We start from the raw sequence: 18,609 nt of genomic DNA, 5'->3' as shown, positions 1-18,609 counted from the left end.
GGCTGAGGGGGTTGAAAGGGCAAAACCATTAAGCCCGGGACCCGCAAGTTGTGATTAGTTTCGCGACTTCGCCTTCGCGCCTCGGCAGCTCAACTGATCACGGCTTCTGTGACAAGCTGGGGTGGGAGGAGAGGGGATAACAATAATAAAAAAATCTTAAACTCTCTCCTCCAGCTCCGTGTTTTCAAATGCAAATACCTCCTCGGGAGAAAGATTGGCTCCCGCCCCACCCCCTTAAGCCCTGCTCCCGATTTTTATCCAAAGGACTCCATCTGTATATCCTGTCAAGGAGGAGGAGGAGGAGGCAAGGCGGGGGGAGAGGGGCCGGGGAGGCCGGTTTGTTCTCTGGATCCCTCTTCAATAGCCACCGCTGGGTCTTCGAGAGACACAAAAAGTCCCAGTGCCTCCTCTGGGTGCCCTCGGATGGAGCTGGCAGCCGGCTCCGGCCGCTGAGCGGTGATATCCCCTGCCCAGAGCAGCATCCCCACCTCCTCTGCCTGCCTGCCTCCCTCTTTCCCTCCCTCCCTCCCTCCTTCCTCCTCCTCCTCCCGCAGCCACGATCCGCGCCCAGTCGGAGCTGGGCTTGGCACCGACACCCACTTCTCCCTCCGTGCGCCCGGCGGCTGGTCGTGCCGCGCCGCGCCGCGGAGGAGGAGGAGGAGGAAGAGGAGAAGGAGGAGCGGGCGGCTGGAGCACGGGCTGGATAGGCGGCCGCGGCCGCTCTCCTGCCTCCGCGGGTGCGGGCGAGTGCGCGGGCAGGTGCGCAGCCCCCATGCCAGGCGGGCGCCCCGCCGCCCGCAGCCCCCGCCGACAGCATCCCGCCAGCACTTCGCCGAGGAGGCGCTGCCGGCCCTTGGGATTAAAACACTCACTTCGCTGGGCGGCCGAGGGAGAGGGGCACCAGGTAAGAGCCGGCTGCTCCTCTCCTTTCCTTCCTGACAGCCCCCCCCCCCCCCCCCCGCCCTTTTTCCCGGCCGTCCAGGTAGGCAGAGGGAGATCGGAGTAGTTGCAGGGAAGGGACATGTCCGATTCGGCTCCCCCTTCCCTGCAAACTGTTCCCGCTTCGAGAGCGGGATGCGGCTCTGCGGAGGCAGGGGGCGGCTTGGCTCCAGGCGCAGTGAGAAGTTTGATTTTCCCTGTGCTCCCCATCGGTGGGGCAGGGACCGGAGGGGAGGGAAACAGCCTGGGTGGCTTGTGCGTGCGGCCCCCGGCGAGCCCCCTCCGTGCGGCTGGGAGCAGCCCTCGGAAATACGGGCACCAGATGTGACACAGAAGCCGTGGGAAGCAAAGTGCATTACTGGCATACGTGTGTATGCACCTTCCGAAAAAATAAGCGAACAGTAGTATCTCTCTGACTCTGGATAAGTCGCACAGCCGAGCGGGGAGATGGGGTGGGGGAAGGGAGGGCCAGAGACTCCTGCAAAACGTAGGCAGCACTAAGTCTCGTCTTCCTCAGTCCTTTCTGCCACAGTAAAGTGGCTCTCTCGCTTGATCCCAAAGCACAGCACTGATGCTACAGAGCAAAAGATTACTGACGGCAGGAAATTTCGTAAGTTATTTTCCAGAGCTTTCTTCCTTTTATGTCAAGGATGTTCTAGAGTATGAAAATGTGCAAATGATAGGAGCTTATTTCTTCAATTAGTATTCAGCTAGTAAGGTTAGCTCTGCAGTGCTGTTTGATACTGTCCCTCCCTCCCCCCCACCCCAGCCTATCCACATACCCGTACCCAGGCATGTCCTGCTTTCCTATAATGGATTGTATGCACTGGTTTATAACCTGGATCCTCAGGCTCCTAGTTGGAAAAGAGAGGAAAAAAGAAACCTTTTTGATATAAGGTTTAGCTCTTATACCTGTGCTTTCAAAAGGTGATGGAGTTCAGGTGAGCGACAACTCTGCAAGTGATGACTTCCCTGGCCAAATGAGGGATTTTAGGAGAGAGGGGAGATGGAGGCTAGTGAGCTGCTCTGATTCTGGGAAGTGAAACAGTGGTACTTTAATCTTTCCCCATTGCAAGAAAAAAATCTTCTGTTCTGATAGATAACTTCCCAAGTCAAAGCAGAGACTTGAAAGGGCAGCATATACTTCATAGTTTCTCTAACAAGGCATACTGCCTTGGCATTTTTCAGCTAGAACGTAGGTGATCATAAAGCTTTGCAGAAAATAAATCCTTTTCCAGGACAAATACACAAAGGAGCCAAACTATCATGAATGCTAGTTTCTAAGACAGTCTCTGCTTGGCAGTGATGTGTGACCTTGCTTTTCGGCTTTTATTATATTTACTAATTGTTCCTCTGCTACATCATTTGAAGTTCATGGGGAATTGTTACTTGTAAAAGCTAGACACCTGTTCTGGTTCTGAAAAAGATAGCTCTACATAAGCTCAGGTGAGGAGGGCACAACAGCTATACAGCTGGACAAGTTAGGTTAATAGCGTGAAAGTTATGTAAGTAAATGAAATTTACCTAGCATATGGCTTTTTGAAAGCACAACAGGTCAACAGATAAAGATCAGTTAGGAAACATGATGCTGGTTTGCTCTTAGCAATATCGTAATGCTTTAAAAGGTGCAAAAGTGAAATTAGGCTGTGTATAAGTAATATGAGTGTGTCTCATTAGAACTAGTTCAGTGTGACTGCAGTGTTAATGTCTTTGGGGGGAAAAAAACCCAGATCCCAGCTAGGGACCAAACGTGACCTCCTGCTTAAAGTCATTGTTCTGACTTTTTTAGCTCTCATAGCCTGCAACTACCAGGGGATCTAATATACACAGGCTTCTTTTTTAGGGACATGAAGAATGGCTAAGTAAGATTAAAAAATAATTACAATGAAATTCACAGGAAGGGGAGCAACGCAAAGGAGCTAAAATCTGACTCTGACAACTTTTAATGTTAAATATGTGGAATGTCTTGGGTTTGAGGACTTAATAGAGGAAAAAAAACTGTCTAGAGTATTAGGTAAATATCAAAGTTAATAATCTCAGATACCACTGCATGTTAGAAGTGTGTGTCAGTTAATGTAAAAAAAAATCAGTAATGCAGACTACTTTCTTGCAAAAAGCTGTTGAGGATTGCAGTTTTAATCAAAGGACATTTCACCCTTATAATGTGAGGTTTTATTGTAATTAAATGCTGCTGTAGGTCATTAGAATTGTGTTAACAATCGGTTGACAGCTTCACAACTCTTTAAGTCTACTTTTATTGTTTTAATAGGAAAGCACTCTTACCCTTCCATATAAAAGGGTAATTGTAAAGCATCTGTATAACTGCAGATTATCTCTGAATTGTCTCATGAGCAGAATGGTTACAGGATCCATGTAGATTTTTGCCTATCCTTTTCATGTATAACTTTTTTTGTGTATACATTGTGCCCTTATTTTTCTGTGTTTCTCCAGCAGTCAGACACTCAGTTCAAGAAAATGTTAATGTTAATGCAAAACCTTAGGTTGCTCTACTCTAAGTTAAAGTCCTAATTTGCTATAAACCCAGCTCAGCTTTTTCTCAAAGGCATTCAACACACAAATTGACTCCAATGTACAATAAAAATATTAGATATTTTCAACTTCAAATGGTTTGCAGATGAATATACTGCTTGGGAGACAGTTCATTAGTGCTGGGTTGTCTAGCAAGTTTCTACTGTGCATTTTCTTGGCTATTACTTGCATGTCTGATATGCTCAGTGGGTCTTCGATGAATGCCTTTTCTGAGCCATTTGCTTAGAGCTTGCTTCTGAGATATTTGCTTTAGTTTATCATGCACATTTTTTCATGTATGTTTCCATCCTACTACTGGTTTTTGTTTTCTTGTGGCAATAAAAATCATTAAATTCTAGCGGGATTTGGGGAGAGGAATATATTTGATGTATGCTTTAGTCCTGCCTGTCAAACCAGGCTTAACTATAGGCAGTAACGCAGGAGTGCCTCCTCTGGGAATTCAGCGGTTCTACAAGGAAATGCCACAAAGTCATTTCTTCCCCAAGGTATTCAGTGAAATTCCTCAACTTAAATGAGGCTACAGAAACCAAGCTTATGAAATTTAAATATTTGACTTGCTTGGTCACAGATATACAAATACTGCTTGCATTTCTTTTCAATAACTGATCAAATTAGCATAATCCTTTCCAGCAACTTAGATCTATAAAATGCACCATAAAAAGGTGAAAAGGAAACAAAGAACTTCCATATGGAGGATATGATAGCAAAGATTTCTTTTGTTAATTTTTCTTGGGGGAAAAAAAATCAAACGACTTAGCACTCTAGCCATATACAGTTTTAAGATCAACTGCAGAGCATTGCAAAAGACTGAGAACTGTTGCCTGATTTTCTTTTAGCATTTTTGTGAAGCTATATCATTCATCGAAGTGTGCCTAGCGTTTTTCTGTTGTCTTGTCAGGTCCTTTCACCTGAGTCAGAGGGTATTGGAGCTAGTTTAGTGTAGCAGTGCCATATGTTTCGAGCAGTGTTAGTTTCTCTCTTGATAACCAGATGCAGACTGCAGGATGTGCACTCCATTTACAGATCTCCCGTGTGAATATTTAGGCCAGTTAGCGGCAGGAGGTTGTGGTCTGTAGTTGTAATGTCATCTGGCACAGGGAGTTAATAGGTTTGATTATACTGCTTTGGCTCAGAGCGCTTCATTTCATGGAAGGGTCCCCATCTCACTTGCTCTAAGGCATCCTCCTTTTTTTTTTTCTTTCCTTCTTTCTTTCCTTTTCCCCCATTTCTGGAAACAAAGAACTGATAAGCAGACTTCGCAATCTACACCATAACTAGACATGTTCTCTTCTCAAAGTCCTTTGTCTCTAGGATCACAGAGTTCCTGTGCTTGTAAGAGGCTTCTGTGACGTATAGGATATGTAACATTGCTATGAGCCTGCAGTTCCTGGAAGGGAATTTTCTCTTCCACAGAGAGTGGTACCCTTTCCAATCAGCATTGTAAAACTCAATGCCAAAACATAAATATTTTGGTGAGGGTAGTTCAGCTGTCATAGGACTAACTGGCTGAGCCCTATGTTTAAGGGAGCGTGGTTCAAGATCCAGGGGTGACGGTCACCCTCAGAACGTCTCAACACAGAGGGTACTACTTTATGAAAAGTCTCAAGTAGAGCAAGAAAACTAAGGGATAACTGGGCACTATTGATCCAGCTAAAGCAACATTTACTAGTGGGTGTTGTCTGGGCTGCACTTTCATAGACAATGAGATCCTGGTTTGACCAGTAAGTTTTGCCATGTTATCAAAAATCTGAATCACTTAAAGAGAGGAGAATTATGGGAGGGGCCTGGGAGGTAAGGAAGAAGGCAATAGAAGTGGAAAATTCTTCAGCTGAACCTTAAATTAATGCCTGGAGCTGTCAGTGAGATTTCAAAATAAGGAAGTGGAATCCAGTATGGTGGAGACTAGCAATGGAAAAGTTTTTGGATTTCCACTCCCTCTTCTTGAAAAATTCTGCACATTGGAAAGACATTTGGACAATACGGGGTGAAGGAGAAAAAGGTTGTGTTAGGTTGAAGAGATGGGCAGGGAAATAATATGGTTCATAGATTAATCTGGCACAGTGACAGTAGTAAAAATGTGTGAGTGGAAGTCTGTAGGATTTTGCATTTTGGCTGCAAAGGTTAGGTGATACAAAGAAGACCTCAGGGCACTCTGTGGAAGGCCTTACAAAGATAGGGAAATTTCTGGGGGAGGAGGGGGGAGGGAAGGCTTCAACAAGGACATCTAGGAGAGTGAAGCCAAAAGTTTTATCCACAAATACTAGAGACAAACATCTAGGACTAGTTTTAATACTTTGTTTTAGAAATTATGGAGTGAAGCAAAATATTCAGAGAGATTTCAGTGGGTGTAAATTGCCCTTAATTGCCTGCAGCAAAAGGAACTATTCATTAAAGCTGAGGATCTTATTCATGATCTGAGTGTTTTCATCAAATCAGGATTGCCCCTTGGAGACGTGTATAATAGTGTTTTTCTGACACTATTATGCAGATTGTTTTGGTGAAGTAGAGTAGTAACATTTTTCAGGTTAGCAGCGTTCACTAGAACACTTCTGATACTAAACTATGGCTTAAATATAGTTCAACTTCTGTACAGCAGACAGAAGAAAGTGTAAGTTTTGCCGTATGTATCTAGTAAGGAGGTTATTATTTTTCAGAAGTATATATTCCATAGTCTGATATTTGTAGATCAACCAGCTATTTAAGCACACAAACACAAAAGAGTAGATTTTTTTATGGATTGTTTTGGATTCTTATTGCTGTTCACATGAAGAACATGTTACCACTCTAGTTAAGAAATACTACCTGCACAGTCCGGACCACTGAACATGCACTTTGAATTACACACCGGTTGTTTTTGTAAGTATTCTTCACCTTTGTGAATGTCAGGGCTATATGCAAAATAAATTGGAAATGTAAACTTAGATACGGAAGGTAAACTGTAGTTCAGTAAATACATTAACAATCAAATTCATTTTAAACATGCTTTTATTTTTAAAACCTAAGTTAGTTTTTACATATGCAAGACTTTGGGAGACATGACTGCATTTTAGCCCATGTTTGTGGTGGAGGAAAAGGTAGCATTTTAGAGATCCAGGAGCATGACATAAAGGTGCACTTATGCCCTAGGGTAATTAATGACATCAATTACTTGCACAAATATTTCTTGCTTCCTTGCACTCTGAGTCCTATTCGTGCAGTGAGGGATACCATTTATAAAAGAGCAGGTTTAAATACAAAGTGCAAAACAGTTGCAGGTCAGTTGTGCCTTCATTTTACACTCAAGCCTGCAAAAGCAGATGATGGAGAAGACACCTAGCTAAACCAGAGAGCTGCGTTACATCTATCACTATCAAGATTAGTCAGGTCCATTGCTGCAAGTGAAAGCCTGAAACTTGTATTTATGTCATGATAAGGAAACTCCCTCCACACCTTTTAGTTTACTTTTCAGCTCTGTGAATGCTGTGATGTTACTTACGTGTTACTTAGGGACTTTACAGAGCAGGTGATGTTGAAGTGCTAGTTATGCATGTACAGAAATATAGTACTTTTTTTTTTCTACACATCTACTTACAAAGTTTCCTATAAATATGTATATCTATATGGTTAAGAAAGGTAATGAAATGCAATTTAATAAATATTTTTTCCAAGAGAGTGAAGATTATTGAACACCAGACACTCTTACTTTTGCTTTGGGAAGTATCACACTCAAAGGCAATGTGCTGAAAGCTGAAAGGGCTATAAATAAAACCCTAAAAAAATGGGCTCTAATAGGAGTGGGGAAGATTTATCTTGATGAGGGGAGGAAGGGAGGGAAGGGTGCCTCAGAGCAGAAAGTGTTGCCACACAGCTGAATAAAAATAATTGGAATTCTGGAGACTGTGTGGTAAAAGTATTTGAGAAAGAGTAAACAACAACACTTTTTTTTCTAGGGGGTGTGAATATTCTGCTTTTCATCAGATTGTGCTGTCTAGCATATGGACTGTTTTTCAGTTGGTATTTTGGGTGTGTTTTTCAGTTCCACGCTGTGGCATGTGGCTGGGGACTATGGCACTCCATATGGTAGTTTTCATACTTTCCTGCAGGTGTAAAAGAAAGGATATAAGAGAACACTGTTCAAGATAAAGGTTATAGCAATTCTAGATTTGAAATGTCTGTTCAGAGCAAGAATAAGACATTTCAAAATGGTTAGTGGAAAGACTCTAACATATTGTAAATGTTTTACTGACATTTCTTAAGAAAATCCATTTCGTATTTTTATCTCTGTTAAATAACAATCTGCTGCCTCTTTGAAATAAACTGAGAGTTTATCAATATCAGATGTCTTTAACCTGATGTAACCTAGATGTTGAGAGGAAACTAAAGGGTGTATAAACAGCCCCTGCCACAAACAACACATCTCTTATTTGAACTGAAGTAGATAGGAAGTGCGAATGGCACTCAGGAATCACAGCTATTCTCCTTAATGCTGCTGGTATCTCTCCTGATAGTTATCCTTCATCTGGTCATGATTTATCCAAAGGCCCAGATCAAAAGTGAGCTATGTCTAGTAGGGATTAATCATTTTAAAATATGCTGTGTTAGTAAGGATGACGTCTCTGTGTTAATCCCCCCCCCACACACACACGAAATAAATCTTGGTCTCTGTGGGAAAATTGTCTTTTGTAAGTGTAGCAGTATTGGAAGTTACATCACATTCCAGAAATTAGGATCTTTAGGTAAGACATTGGCTATTCTCTTCATTTTGCCTGGAGCAAGACACTAGAGCTTTACATATGGAAGCTTTCAAATTGCTGCTGATTAGCAAACATGCTCAGTGAGTTTGTGGTTTATCCCACCAGTCTCTAAGCAAAGCCTTTCTGGTGCAGGGCAGTACCACAGAAGGGTTTACTATAAAAACACTTTAAATACAGTCTGGAATCAAAAGAGCTTTTTATTTGTTTCATGCTTTTGCCCTCTAGGTACCTTTGGCAGCACGATACATAGAAGTCCTACTGCTAAAAGAGGCTGACATACTGAAAAGTGATATCAGAATTGCATTTCACTCAGTTTTAATAGTAGGAATATAATAATCAATCTAAATGTTTTTAATTGTATACAATTTCATGTCTAGTCAATTTATACTGATAAACATATAAAAGGTGAAATCTTATTTCTGTGGCTTCCTAAATTGCAATGGCTCACTATTAATGAATGCTTTGCTATCCATTTTAATTTCATCCTAATTTTCACCTTGTATTTGGCATTTCTTAAATACTTCTTGTCTGCCTCATTGCTCAGTCACACAGGGAGGATGCCTATTACAGAGAGAACATTGCTTACTTAGGGTTAATGCAAGTAATTCCCCTGAAATGCAAGACTCCATTTAGTTCTGACTCATAGAACTTGCACTTTTTAAAACATTATAAGTGTCAAATATATGTTTTTACTTGGTCAGAGAAGGTTCATAACCGTAAAAGGCAGAAAACAGACTGATTTAAATGCAATTTGAGGCTTTTTTGTGATAAATGATTGTCCTTCTACCGGTGAAATCTACCAGTTCCTAAATGACCACGATTTTGAAATGGAAACAGAGAAGATGGGCAGTAAGATAAAACTTGTCTGTGTTATTGCTGACAAGTCATTGATGATCAAATCAAGATTTCATTGAAAACATAAAATCAAGTTGTTTTCTGACCTTTCTGAACATATATGTATATATACATGCTAGTCCAACGTGCTTCCTATTGTGCCTGACATTTGCTTTAGTAATGTAGAAAAAATGAGTAGGGAGACTCTGATGGCTTTTTAGCTGGTCACATTCAGATCAGAACAAATCATAACATCTGGTGTGCTGTGACTAAGAGTCAATCAAATTGTTCTGATTCATCTTATACTCCTTTTTTTAACTTTTCAGTTATATGGAAGAGAGTTGAACTAACATACGTCCTTTCGATTAGTATAACTTCCTGCCTGTAGCTGATTTGGGATTATGTCATGGTAACAGCAAGTAAAATGGACTGTAGCAGACAGAGAAGGAAAAATTAAAGCAAATAAATGTAAAATAACTACATTTGTTTTGATAATTTTAAAGAGAATAAAATTCAGTATTTGTCCTGGGAAACTGTTGTGAGAGAATAGTCACGAGAAAACTCTGTGTATCTTTATAACTATAAATGCAGATCTATCAGCAGCGGTAGTAAGATACAAGGAATCCAGCCTAAGCTCTCAGAAAGTTATTGTATAAACTCAGCTCTGTTGATATCTGTAATGATGGTGAGAAAAGTCCTAAATAAAAGTTTTTGATGTATTATGTAAAAGCTGCAAAGAATTTGCATTTTTTTTTTTAAGTCCTGACAACAATTCTTGTCTTTTTCCCTAATAGGTACCTATTACACCATTTCTTTGGTGAAGGCTATTCAGCAGTGGTGACCTCTTCCAATCGACCACTCCACAAATTATTATCTCTGGACTCCCAGCTGACAACCTGCCAGAGGCTAGAGCTACTGAGACAACTGGAATTGTGCCTGCTCGTGTCAAGGTTTTTTTTTCTTACACAGGAAAAAAAAAGATGAAGTTGGGCAAAGTGGAATTCTGCCATTTTTTGCAGATAATAGCTCTTTTCCTGTGTCTTTCTGGGATGAATCAAGCAGAGCTCTCGAGATCCAGGTCAAAGCCCTACTTTCAATCAGGGAAGACAAGAACCAAACGGAGCTGGGTGTGGAACCAATTCTTTGTGCTGGAAGAATACATGGGTACAGACCCACTCTATGTAGGAAAGGTAGGGGATTTAACCAAACTTTGGAAGGTGCAGATGCTTGCTTTTTGATGTGTTTATCTGGTGTAACCTGCAACTTGCGATTCTGTCAGTGTGGTTGAAGTAAGCCAGGATGGGACAAAAGAAAATTTTGAAAAAGAAAATATACATATTTTGAAAAGGAAAAATGTTTAGCACTTCAAAGCAGCAACACACTACATTCCTGATTCCCCTTGCAATTCTTTTTTAGAGCATTATATTTTAGCTGTGCTTCTTTAAAGGAGTACAATAATGGCAGTATTTTACCACTACTGGTACAAATGAAATATTTTCTTATTAGTATTAGATGTCTTTTATTATGGAGCAGTAGAGAAATATAATGATGAACAGTTCTTTATAAGAACTAAAAGCCAGTCCTAGAACATAGAAGCTCTGTATTTTGTTGTTTGCTCTCTAAAGATCAATACGGCTGAAGTCAAGAGAGAAAAAATCAGGCATCTGGGGGTGTGACAAGTGAAAAAGAGGGCATGCCTGCGTTGCTGCTGTGCTTTAACATTGCCTGGCTGGCAGATCGGCACCTTGGGGGCCTCACTGCCCTCCACGCTTAGTGCAGCCCTGTGGCTTTACCTACCCTCGGCACTGGGCAGCGGGCCAGTACGGAGCAAGCTCTGGCATCAGGGCATCCCCGATGGCTCATTCGCAGCACCCGTTGCCACACATGGAGCACGCGGCACACAGCTGTGAATCCAGCCCTTAGCTCATTTGTTGTGTTGTGTTGGTGAGTAATGCGCTTCCTTCAGTAATTCTGAAGCAAAAAAAAAAAAAAAAAACAAAAACAAAACCCTCTTGTGTTTCTATGTAACATTTATCTGTAATCATCTTATTGAAAGAAAACCCCATTTTTCTGTGTAATAGCAGAATCAACAAAAACAGTTTCTCATTAAAATATTGCAAATGTATAGAAAATGAAGGAGGGGCAGCTTTTGGCAAGATGGCATGCTTACAGATGAGGAGATGAAGGAATCTGAAATCCACTGCTTCAAAGATTCAAGAGTGCAGTGAATTTTGGCTTATGCGGTCCATCCCACTGAGACGAAAACCTTGATGCTCGTGTTTATGCTATTAGGTGCTTAAAACTTGATCATGCCAACTGAATAATCTTAATCAAGTTAAACAGGAACTGGTCTCAGGCTTAAAGCTACAGTTACGTTTAGGTGCTTTTCTGAACTGGGGCTAGTACTACTTTGCATAACTGAGACCAGAAAGAAGGACCAGCTTGGATCAGAAATACTATATCATTATTACAGAAGTTCTGAAAGTTTTTATTAATCTTAAGGTTATTTTAAGGTTAAGCAGTTCCTATTTTTACATCACATGCTACTTCATCCTGTAAGTTTAATCTTCTGGGCAAAATTATTCTCAGTTTGGAGCTGCTCTTATGCCTCTGGTAAATGACATATTCAGCATTTTCGCATTTTTGCCAGGTGTTAAAAAGGAAGTGTGGCTTACAATTCAGAATTTCTCTCCTGGAAAAGAAGTGTCTTTAAATACCTGACTGAAGGCTAGTTCTGATCTCGAGCAATTCTAGTACATTACCATATTATGGCCAGAGATGCTCTGGTAGCGCTAGAGCACATGATATTTGCATGTATGTTGTTATTTTTAGCTTCTTTCCTGTCCTCTACAGCAGCCCTAGCATTTGTAAGCAGATGTCTTCTGAAAAGCAACCCCTTTTTCTGAAGCAGTACGTGCGCATCCTGCTTTGTATCAGTATGAACTGTTGGCTCAAGAACTCACATTTGTACCAGCAATTCATTTTGTAGGAAAAGCAGACATAAATTTACACTTGCAAAAGGAAGTCCATCTTCCTGGAAATAGATCCCTTACTAAGCATCTTATAAGCTAAGATGAGCCCAGTTCCTAACTTTCACACCAGAAAGACTTTTTACTATGTAGCTTCTGAGGTGCAATCATTACCAAAGCTGCATTCCCACACAGGGGAGCAAAGAGGTGAAGAAGTGATTTTCTTTCTGTATGTTAACGTATTATGTGTAGCACCACTCTGAAGTGAGCAGCAGTCACCTTCCTTCCCCCTTCTCCCCTTAAAAATATTGCTGTTCGTGCTTCAAATCCTTGGTAGGCAGGTAGGGACTGAGAAAATCGAGATCTGGATAGGAAGATAGGGTTTTGTTTGTTTGTTTGTTTGTTTGTTTGTTGTTGTTGTTGTTGTTTTTTGCCTTGGGGAGGAAGCTACAGCAAAGAAAGAGCTGGCATAACTCACTTCTCTCATCAAGTGAAGTGGAAACAGCAACCAGACTCCATTTCACACACTGCAGAGTGCTCTGCTCCTGGGGAGGTCACTCCTCCACTACCCTATATTCAGGATGCCTTGCAGGGTGCCAATCTAACTGTACACATCCAGGAAGGAAGAACCTTCCTCCAGATTTTTAAGGGCTGTGAGATAAAAACACTTCAATAACATTCAGCCAAATGGAGCCATGCTATGGGATATCTTTTTCCCGCCATTATTCTATCTAAAAAGCCCTAGGCGATTCTGTTCGGAAGGCAGTGTTTGGGGAATGCTAGGGTTACGTGGCAAATTACTCAGAAGCCATGAAATACCAGTGTTAATTGCATGCTCTGCATTAACTCTGTCTTCCTGGGTGTGTGCATTCTGACATTTTAATTACATGATCATATAGGGTAAAATCCTGGTCCTTTTAAATTATATGATAGGATTCCAATTCATGTCAGCAAGCACAGTCTTTCCCTTAATTATTCAAAAAGTATTTCATCATATATTTTTAACAAGTCTTCAGATTTCATACCTGAGGTATTTTGTAGTGTTCCTTCTTGTATCCTTGCTAATCATTTATTGTCATATTTTTCAATTTATATTTTAATTTTTATTTATTTATTTTTACATGTCAGGGGCCTGTTTCTCCCAGCACACTGGAGAAACCTCTGAAGGAGTTCCATTAGTTTTACACTAATAGGAGTCAGAGGTGACTGAGCGTTTTTCATCTTCTTTTTTTTTTTTTTTTTATGTAGGTCTTTTCTCTCCATGGTGTACATTTTAATCATCCAGGATTCAATCCTGACTAATTCTGAGTGTCTCCAGGGAGGGGCTTGGCATACAACCAGACCGTGGACTGAATCATATACACTTTCTTTCTATCTGTCAGCATAGCATATGTTAGGTTCCTTTAAAGGGATGAAGCATTTAACTATTTAGCCCATTTACCTGTCCAAATAGGAACTACTATATTCCAGTCATGCCGTGTGGGAGATGAGGCAGTTAGCTATGGTGCTAATTTACTTGGAAGCATAAGTGTCTTCCGTTTTCTGGAAAATCTTTACCATTGCTCTGTAATATGTTGTTTAAAATGCCTTGCTGTGTATTTTCCATATAAATGACTTTAATGGAATCTATTTGGCATAAAAATAACAGTACGGCACAGTTTTGTATGATTCAATACATATTTAAAATTAGGAAAAAAGTGCATGGCATTATAGTGAATATATGAAAACCTGTATGCAATCACGTAATTAAAGTCTGTATGTGCAAAAAGGGGCACAGTTAAAGCTATGTAGGCAACCATAGCTTAAATTTTTTCTTTATAGCTTTCTCATTTTTTTGTTACATAACTATGCAGCCATCTTTTTTTTTTTAGTTTTACAGGTGTTCTGCTGTAAGATTATCACTCGCATCAAAAGTATTGTAATGATACAAAAATATCAGCCAGCCATCCTTTTCTTTTTCTTTAAAAAATCAAACAAATAAAAGGAGCCCCCAAATAAACCTGAAGCAGTGAAACAAGGCCAGGGACTCTATGTGAGCATCCTGACAGATGGCTAGCTTCACTGTTTTCTTTTAGATTCAGACCAAGCCTTCTTTTCCAGGGCTCTAAATTTAGGGATAGTTAAAGACAGGGACAGTTTCAAGCACTCTGTCTGCTAAATTCAGCTCTATTCTTTACTGAAACCTCACTAAGATCTGAAAGACTCCGAAAATAAAAGAGCAAAAGAAATAGGCTTAATTGAGCAGGAAGACAAAAACTTGATATCTAACTTTCAGAGGCTCAGTGGTACTGCCCAAAAGTAATACTTGGAAATTCTAAGGTGCCCTGCATGTAATCTCTATCTACAATGCTTGTGTGGAGAAGGAAAGCATAAATCCTAACCTATATTTTCTAGATGGTAAAATCAAGTAAAAAAGTTTAAATGAGGGGAACTAAGCCCATGCAGTTACCGCTCAGAGTCATTGCCTTCTAATCCCATTTTACCTGCCCCTTTCTTTTCCTTCTAACTGTTTTAAGATAATAAGACCTGTTGGACTCAATTTTCAAACATGGGCTAAAGTGCATAAAACATAGTAATTGCATTATTATCTTCTAAATTCTACAGTATGAAAGAAGCATAAACAATGCAGTGAACTTAAGCACTGCCTAGAAAATCAGTGGATTTAAGAGATTTTACCGATTTGCACCAAGGCAGTGTGGGAAAAGGACTTTACAAGCAGCAAAATGACAAAATATTTTTAAAGAGGTGAGTGAATGTGTTAAAAGGGTGATAGAATTATTCATATATGATATCTATTGCATATAATATCTTAAACCAAGCCATACAGCTATGGCGAGAAACAGAGCTCTTTTTCTGGATCATAGCTTGCTGCTTTCAGATGTGGCTGGTGACTTTTTGACTGACTTGGATAATAAGTGCCTTTGCTAAAATACTTTAAAGGAGTGAATACTGTGGAAGTGCTGGCTGCTGAGTCAAACTCTGACCAATATGCTGGAGTATCAGTGACTGAAAAGATGAGGGAATGTCATCTGTGAATGAAAGAGCTAAGGATCCCTGAATAAAAATAAGTCCAAATAGCTTTTCATCTCTTCAGAAGCTGCAGCACCGCAGTTTTACTGCCTCTTTGGGAAATGGAGAGGAGCTGTGGGAAAACTGTGAAGCCTAAATATAGGTAAAAGAGGCCAGGTTGTCTCATTTGTAGATAACTGAGCAGGAGGCTGGGTAGGTGTCCTGTGTGACTCTCTGGAGAGCTCTGTCTCCTCTGCCTGCGGGGGAATCCATGCAGACTTGCTTTCTGTGCCCGAAGCCAGCCTCGGGAATCTCTCCCCTCCTCACACCCTGCCTAAGATAAATGCCTTCGCTCACGTTTCCTCGGTCTGAAACTGCAGCTAAACACCCCACTGAAAGTAGTTATAGCTCTGCACAGAAATATTTTTATTTTTGCCCAAATATATATTTTTAAAAGTCCTAATATTTCTTTGTGGGTGCTGTGTAAAAAAGCAAACACAGCATAATAACTTGGACAGAAACTTCCTTTTTAAAATGTTTTTTTCCTTTTCTACTTATTTTATATTTACTTTTAGCGTAATTTGCAAAGCACTATTGTTTTATATACTCCCAAAGTGATGTTTCTGAGACTGAAAAAGCAAACCTGCTGTGTTTATGATATTTATCCCTCTCAAGAACTTTTTATTGTTCTGTGCTATAAAAATTGATAACAGTTGACCTTTTAAGTAAAATGGAACATGCCATTCCTGTCAATAATATTCCATCATGAATGCTGTAAATGAAACAAATGAATGAACAACAGAGTCAGGTCCTGCTTAGCTGCTTTGTGGATTTAAGTGGCCTTGGCGAAGGGACACCTGAACTGTTTGCACAAAAAGTGATGTGGATTTACCATCTCAGTTGGTACTACACTAGTACCACAGACCTTTCTTCATTGGATGGTCACTGTGGGTTTTGCATTATTCTATGTTTTACTTTATTTGATTACCCTGAATAACTGACTTAGATCAGGTGTCTCTGGGGAGAACTGAGATTTAAGGCACACAGGAAGAATAATCTGAAGGGATAACCCCAAATCTACTGCTTTTTCTTGGTTGATTTCATTAGCCTGTGCAGCTATGGTCTAATTTCTTCTTTTCTTCTTTATAGGAAGTCGTCTTCCTACTCATAGTTGAATGAATACAGAAATAGGTTTTATGCAAGGGATTTAAAGTGATGACAATTTCACATGCTCAAGCACTAAAAGACAATTTATATGTAATTTCATTATTAGGAGTGATAATAGAGTTGAGAGACTTATGGTTGGATACTGAACCAGGACATGTAGCTTTTTGATCTTTTAGTATAATACAGAACATTGATCCTTAACATGTGGCATTACAGAAGAGGAAGGTTAGTGAAGGTGATGACAACCCCCGTAAATTAAGTAGCCCTCATCACAGCTTTTTATTCAATGGCACAGCTATGCTATTTATATATTCTTGTAATACCAGTTCTGTACTTCAGTAGACTGATAGATTCTACCTGCAGTGCTCTGCTCTGAATTTCTTTTGGGCATTATTTAAAACTATATTTTATAGGTCTCATGACAAAATAGAAAAGCAAGAGGAAAAGCTAATTTTGCAACAATATGTAGATGTAAGTCTCCTGTGTTCTTGATTGATTATCAGAAAATGCTGGGGCTACCAAGAGTTATCAGTATTTGCATTATTCCAGAAGGAGGCTCAGTGAGTTTCTGTTTTTAGATGAAATTAAATATATATATAAATATATATCAATATATATATCAATACCTAACTGTAGGTCACTTTACCTTAGAACATATATGGGAATCATCTCAGCTTTCCCAGTGCCCAGAAGCACATGGTTTTATCAAGGCATGTTAATCTCAGCCCCAAAGTCCCGCTTATGCTTTATTCCAGGACTGTTATAAAAGAATTTTATTTGCTTGTTCAAGAGAGAGAATATGTTTCTGCCCTTTTTAATACTTTTAATGTGTATTTGAACAGATTTTACATTCAGAGCTTTCTTATAGTTTTTGGCTGATTTGTATTAAGTGGAGCCTAATATTTATTTTTTCTTATTCAGTTGTTCAGGAGGAAATGGGAAGGGGTGCAACACTCTTACAATTTCTTGGTATGAAAGAAAGAGTTATTTTTTAAGCTCAGGAAAATCAGTGGCCTACCTCCCCTAAGATACTGCAAGTGAAATGGGCAGTGTTTGGTACATGTTATGGTTGGTAGCCAATATTAATTCATTATGTTACACGTGGGTTACCAACAGCTGCAAATATTCTTCCAGTTTCACAAATTTAAAAGATCAGACATGATTCTGTTACAGTTACATTGTACTCTATTGGTAATATTTTGCATTGGTTTCGTTTGAAAGAAACAGAAAACATACAGATAATTCAAATTAGCAGCAGTATTTTTGGTGAACTTTTCACTTTGAGGAAAAAGTAGACTGAGTAGATGTGCTGTTAATATGCCATATTCTGATAAATCTGGGAGGATATGTTTGCGGAAAATACATATTTTATTTTGACTGGAGACTTTGATAAAAGTAAGTAATGAAATTGATGAACATTAAGAAATTTTGTTGCATAATTTTTTTTTCCAGATACTCAAAAGATAGAAACTAACCATTGCTCTTGCATCACAATTATAATATTAAATACTTGGTTTATACTTTTCCATGATACTAACTGCTTTTTGTTAGTCATATTGCATTTAGTACATTCCACTTTATAATTTAAATGATATAAAATATTTATCTTGCTTATTAATTATTTTATTTAAGTAAAAAGAAAAAAAATACAGCACTTGCTACTGTGTGCTTCTCATAGTCATTACTGAGAGAAAATCAGTTTAGACAAGTAAAAGAAGACTGTGATGCTTCAACATTAGCATTTTTGCTTGGATCAGCAGCGTGCTTTTGAAGTGAATCTCTTAGTTGCTTCCACTTACCACACTTCAGTGTGCATTGTGGAGTGGGATCTGAGTGGGCTGGCTAGATTCCAGTTAGCTAAGGCTAAACCAGAATGTGAGATCCAGAAGTACACATACTGTGCTCCCATCTGCTAATGGGACCCAACTATTGCTAAAGCAACCATTACTAGTTGCTAAAGTAAAGTCCTAGAACACGTAGTGTGGACACTGGATCTTGAACACCAGCTGTTCCATATCCCTCCATCCCTTCATTCTGTATATCCCCATTGCATCAGACTACTTGCTAATGTAGATTTAAGCAAAGAAGCAGCTCTACTGACAACAGAAGACCTTGTTGTGAAAATATATTGATCAGCAAAATCAGTAAACATGCTCATAAAACTATATTGTATATTTAGAATTAATTCTTACAGAAGTTTGTGACTCAGCTTAAAAATTAGTACCATGAATAGTTCCTTCCATATTCAAGTACTTCACAGTATTCCCTGGTGTCACAGGCTCGTGTCACTGCAAAAGGAATATTGTTCTATACATGGTGTAAACAGCACTGTAGTCACACTGTATAAATCATAAACAATACGTAGAAGAATAAACATTTTATATTTCAAATAAATAGGAATGCCAGGA

The 18,609-nt window shown here is 39.6% G+C and overlaps 1 protein-coding gene across 2 annotated transcripts in view; it reads left to right on the top strand.

Annotated features, from left to right (window-relative positions):
* The first annotated feature begins 391 nt into the window (after positions 1 to 391).
* LOC112987308 (cadherin-7) overlaps positions 392 to 18,609 on the top strand; it is an 81,167-nt gene continuing 62,949 nt past the window's right edge. Inside the window, exons 1-2 of one of the 2 annotated variants that reach the window (XM_026107138.2) lie at positions 392 to 904; positions 9,851 to 10,246. In XM_026107138.2, coding sequence (XP_025962923.2) covers positions 10,037 to 10,246 — 210 coding nt within the window. In that variant the 5' untranslated portion in view covers positions 392 to 904; positions 9,851 to 10,036. The remainder of the gene's footprint in view (positions 905 to 9,850; positions 10,247 to 18,609) is intronic. The other variant, XM_026107136.2, reaches the window with a different exon arrangement.

Source organism: Dromaius novaehollandiae, chromosome 2 (assembly GCF_036370855.1).
Source record: "Dromaius novaehollandiae isolate bDroNov1 chromosome 2, bDroNov1.hap1, whole genome shotgun sequence".
Classification (NCBI taxonomy): Eukaryota; Metazoa; Chordata; class Aves; order Casuariiformes; family Dromaiidae; genus Dromaius; species Dromaius novaehollandiae.
This window is presented reverse-complemented; position numbering and strand designations above follow the sequence as displayed.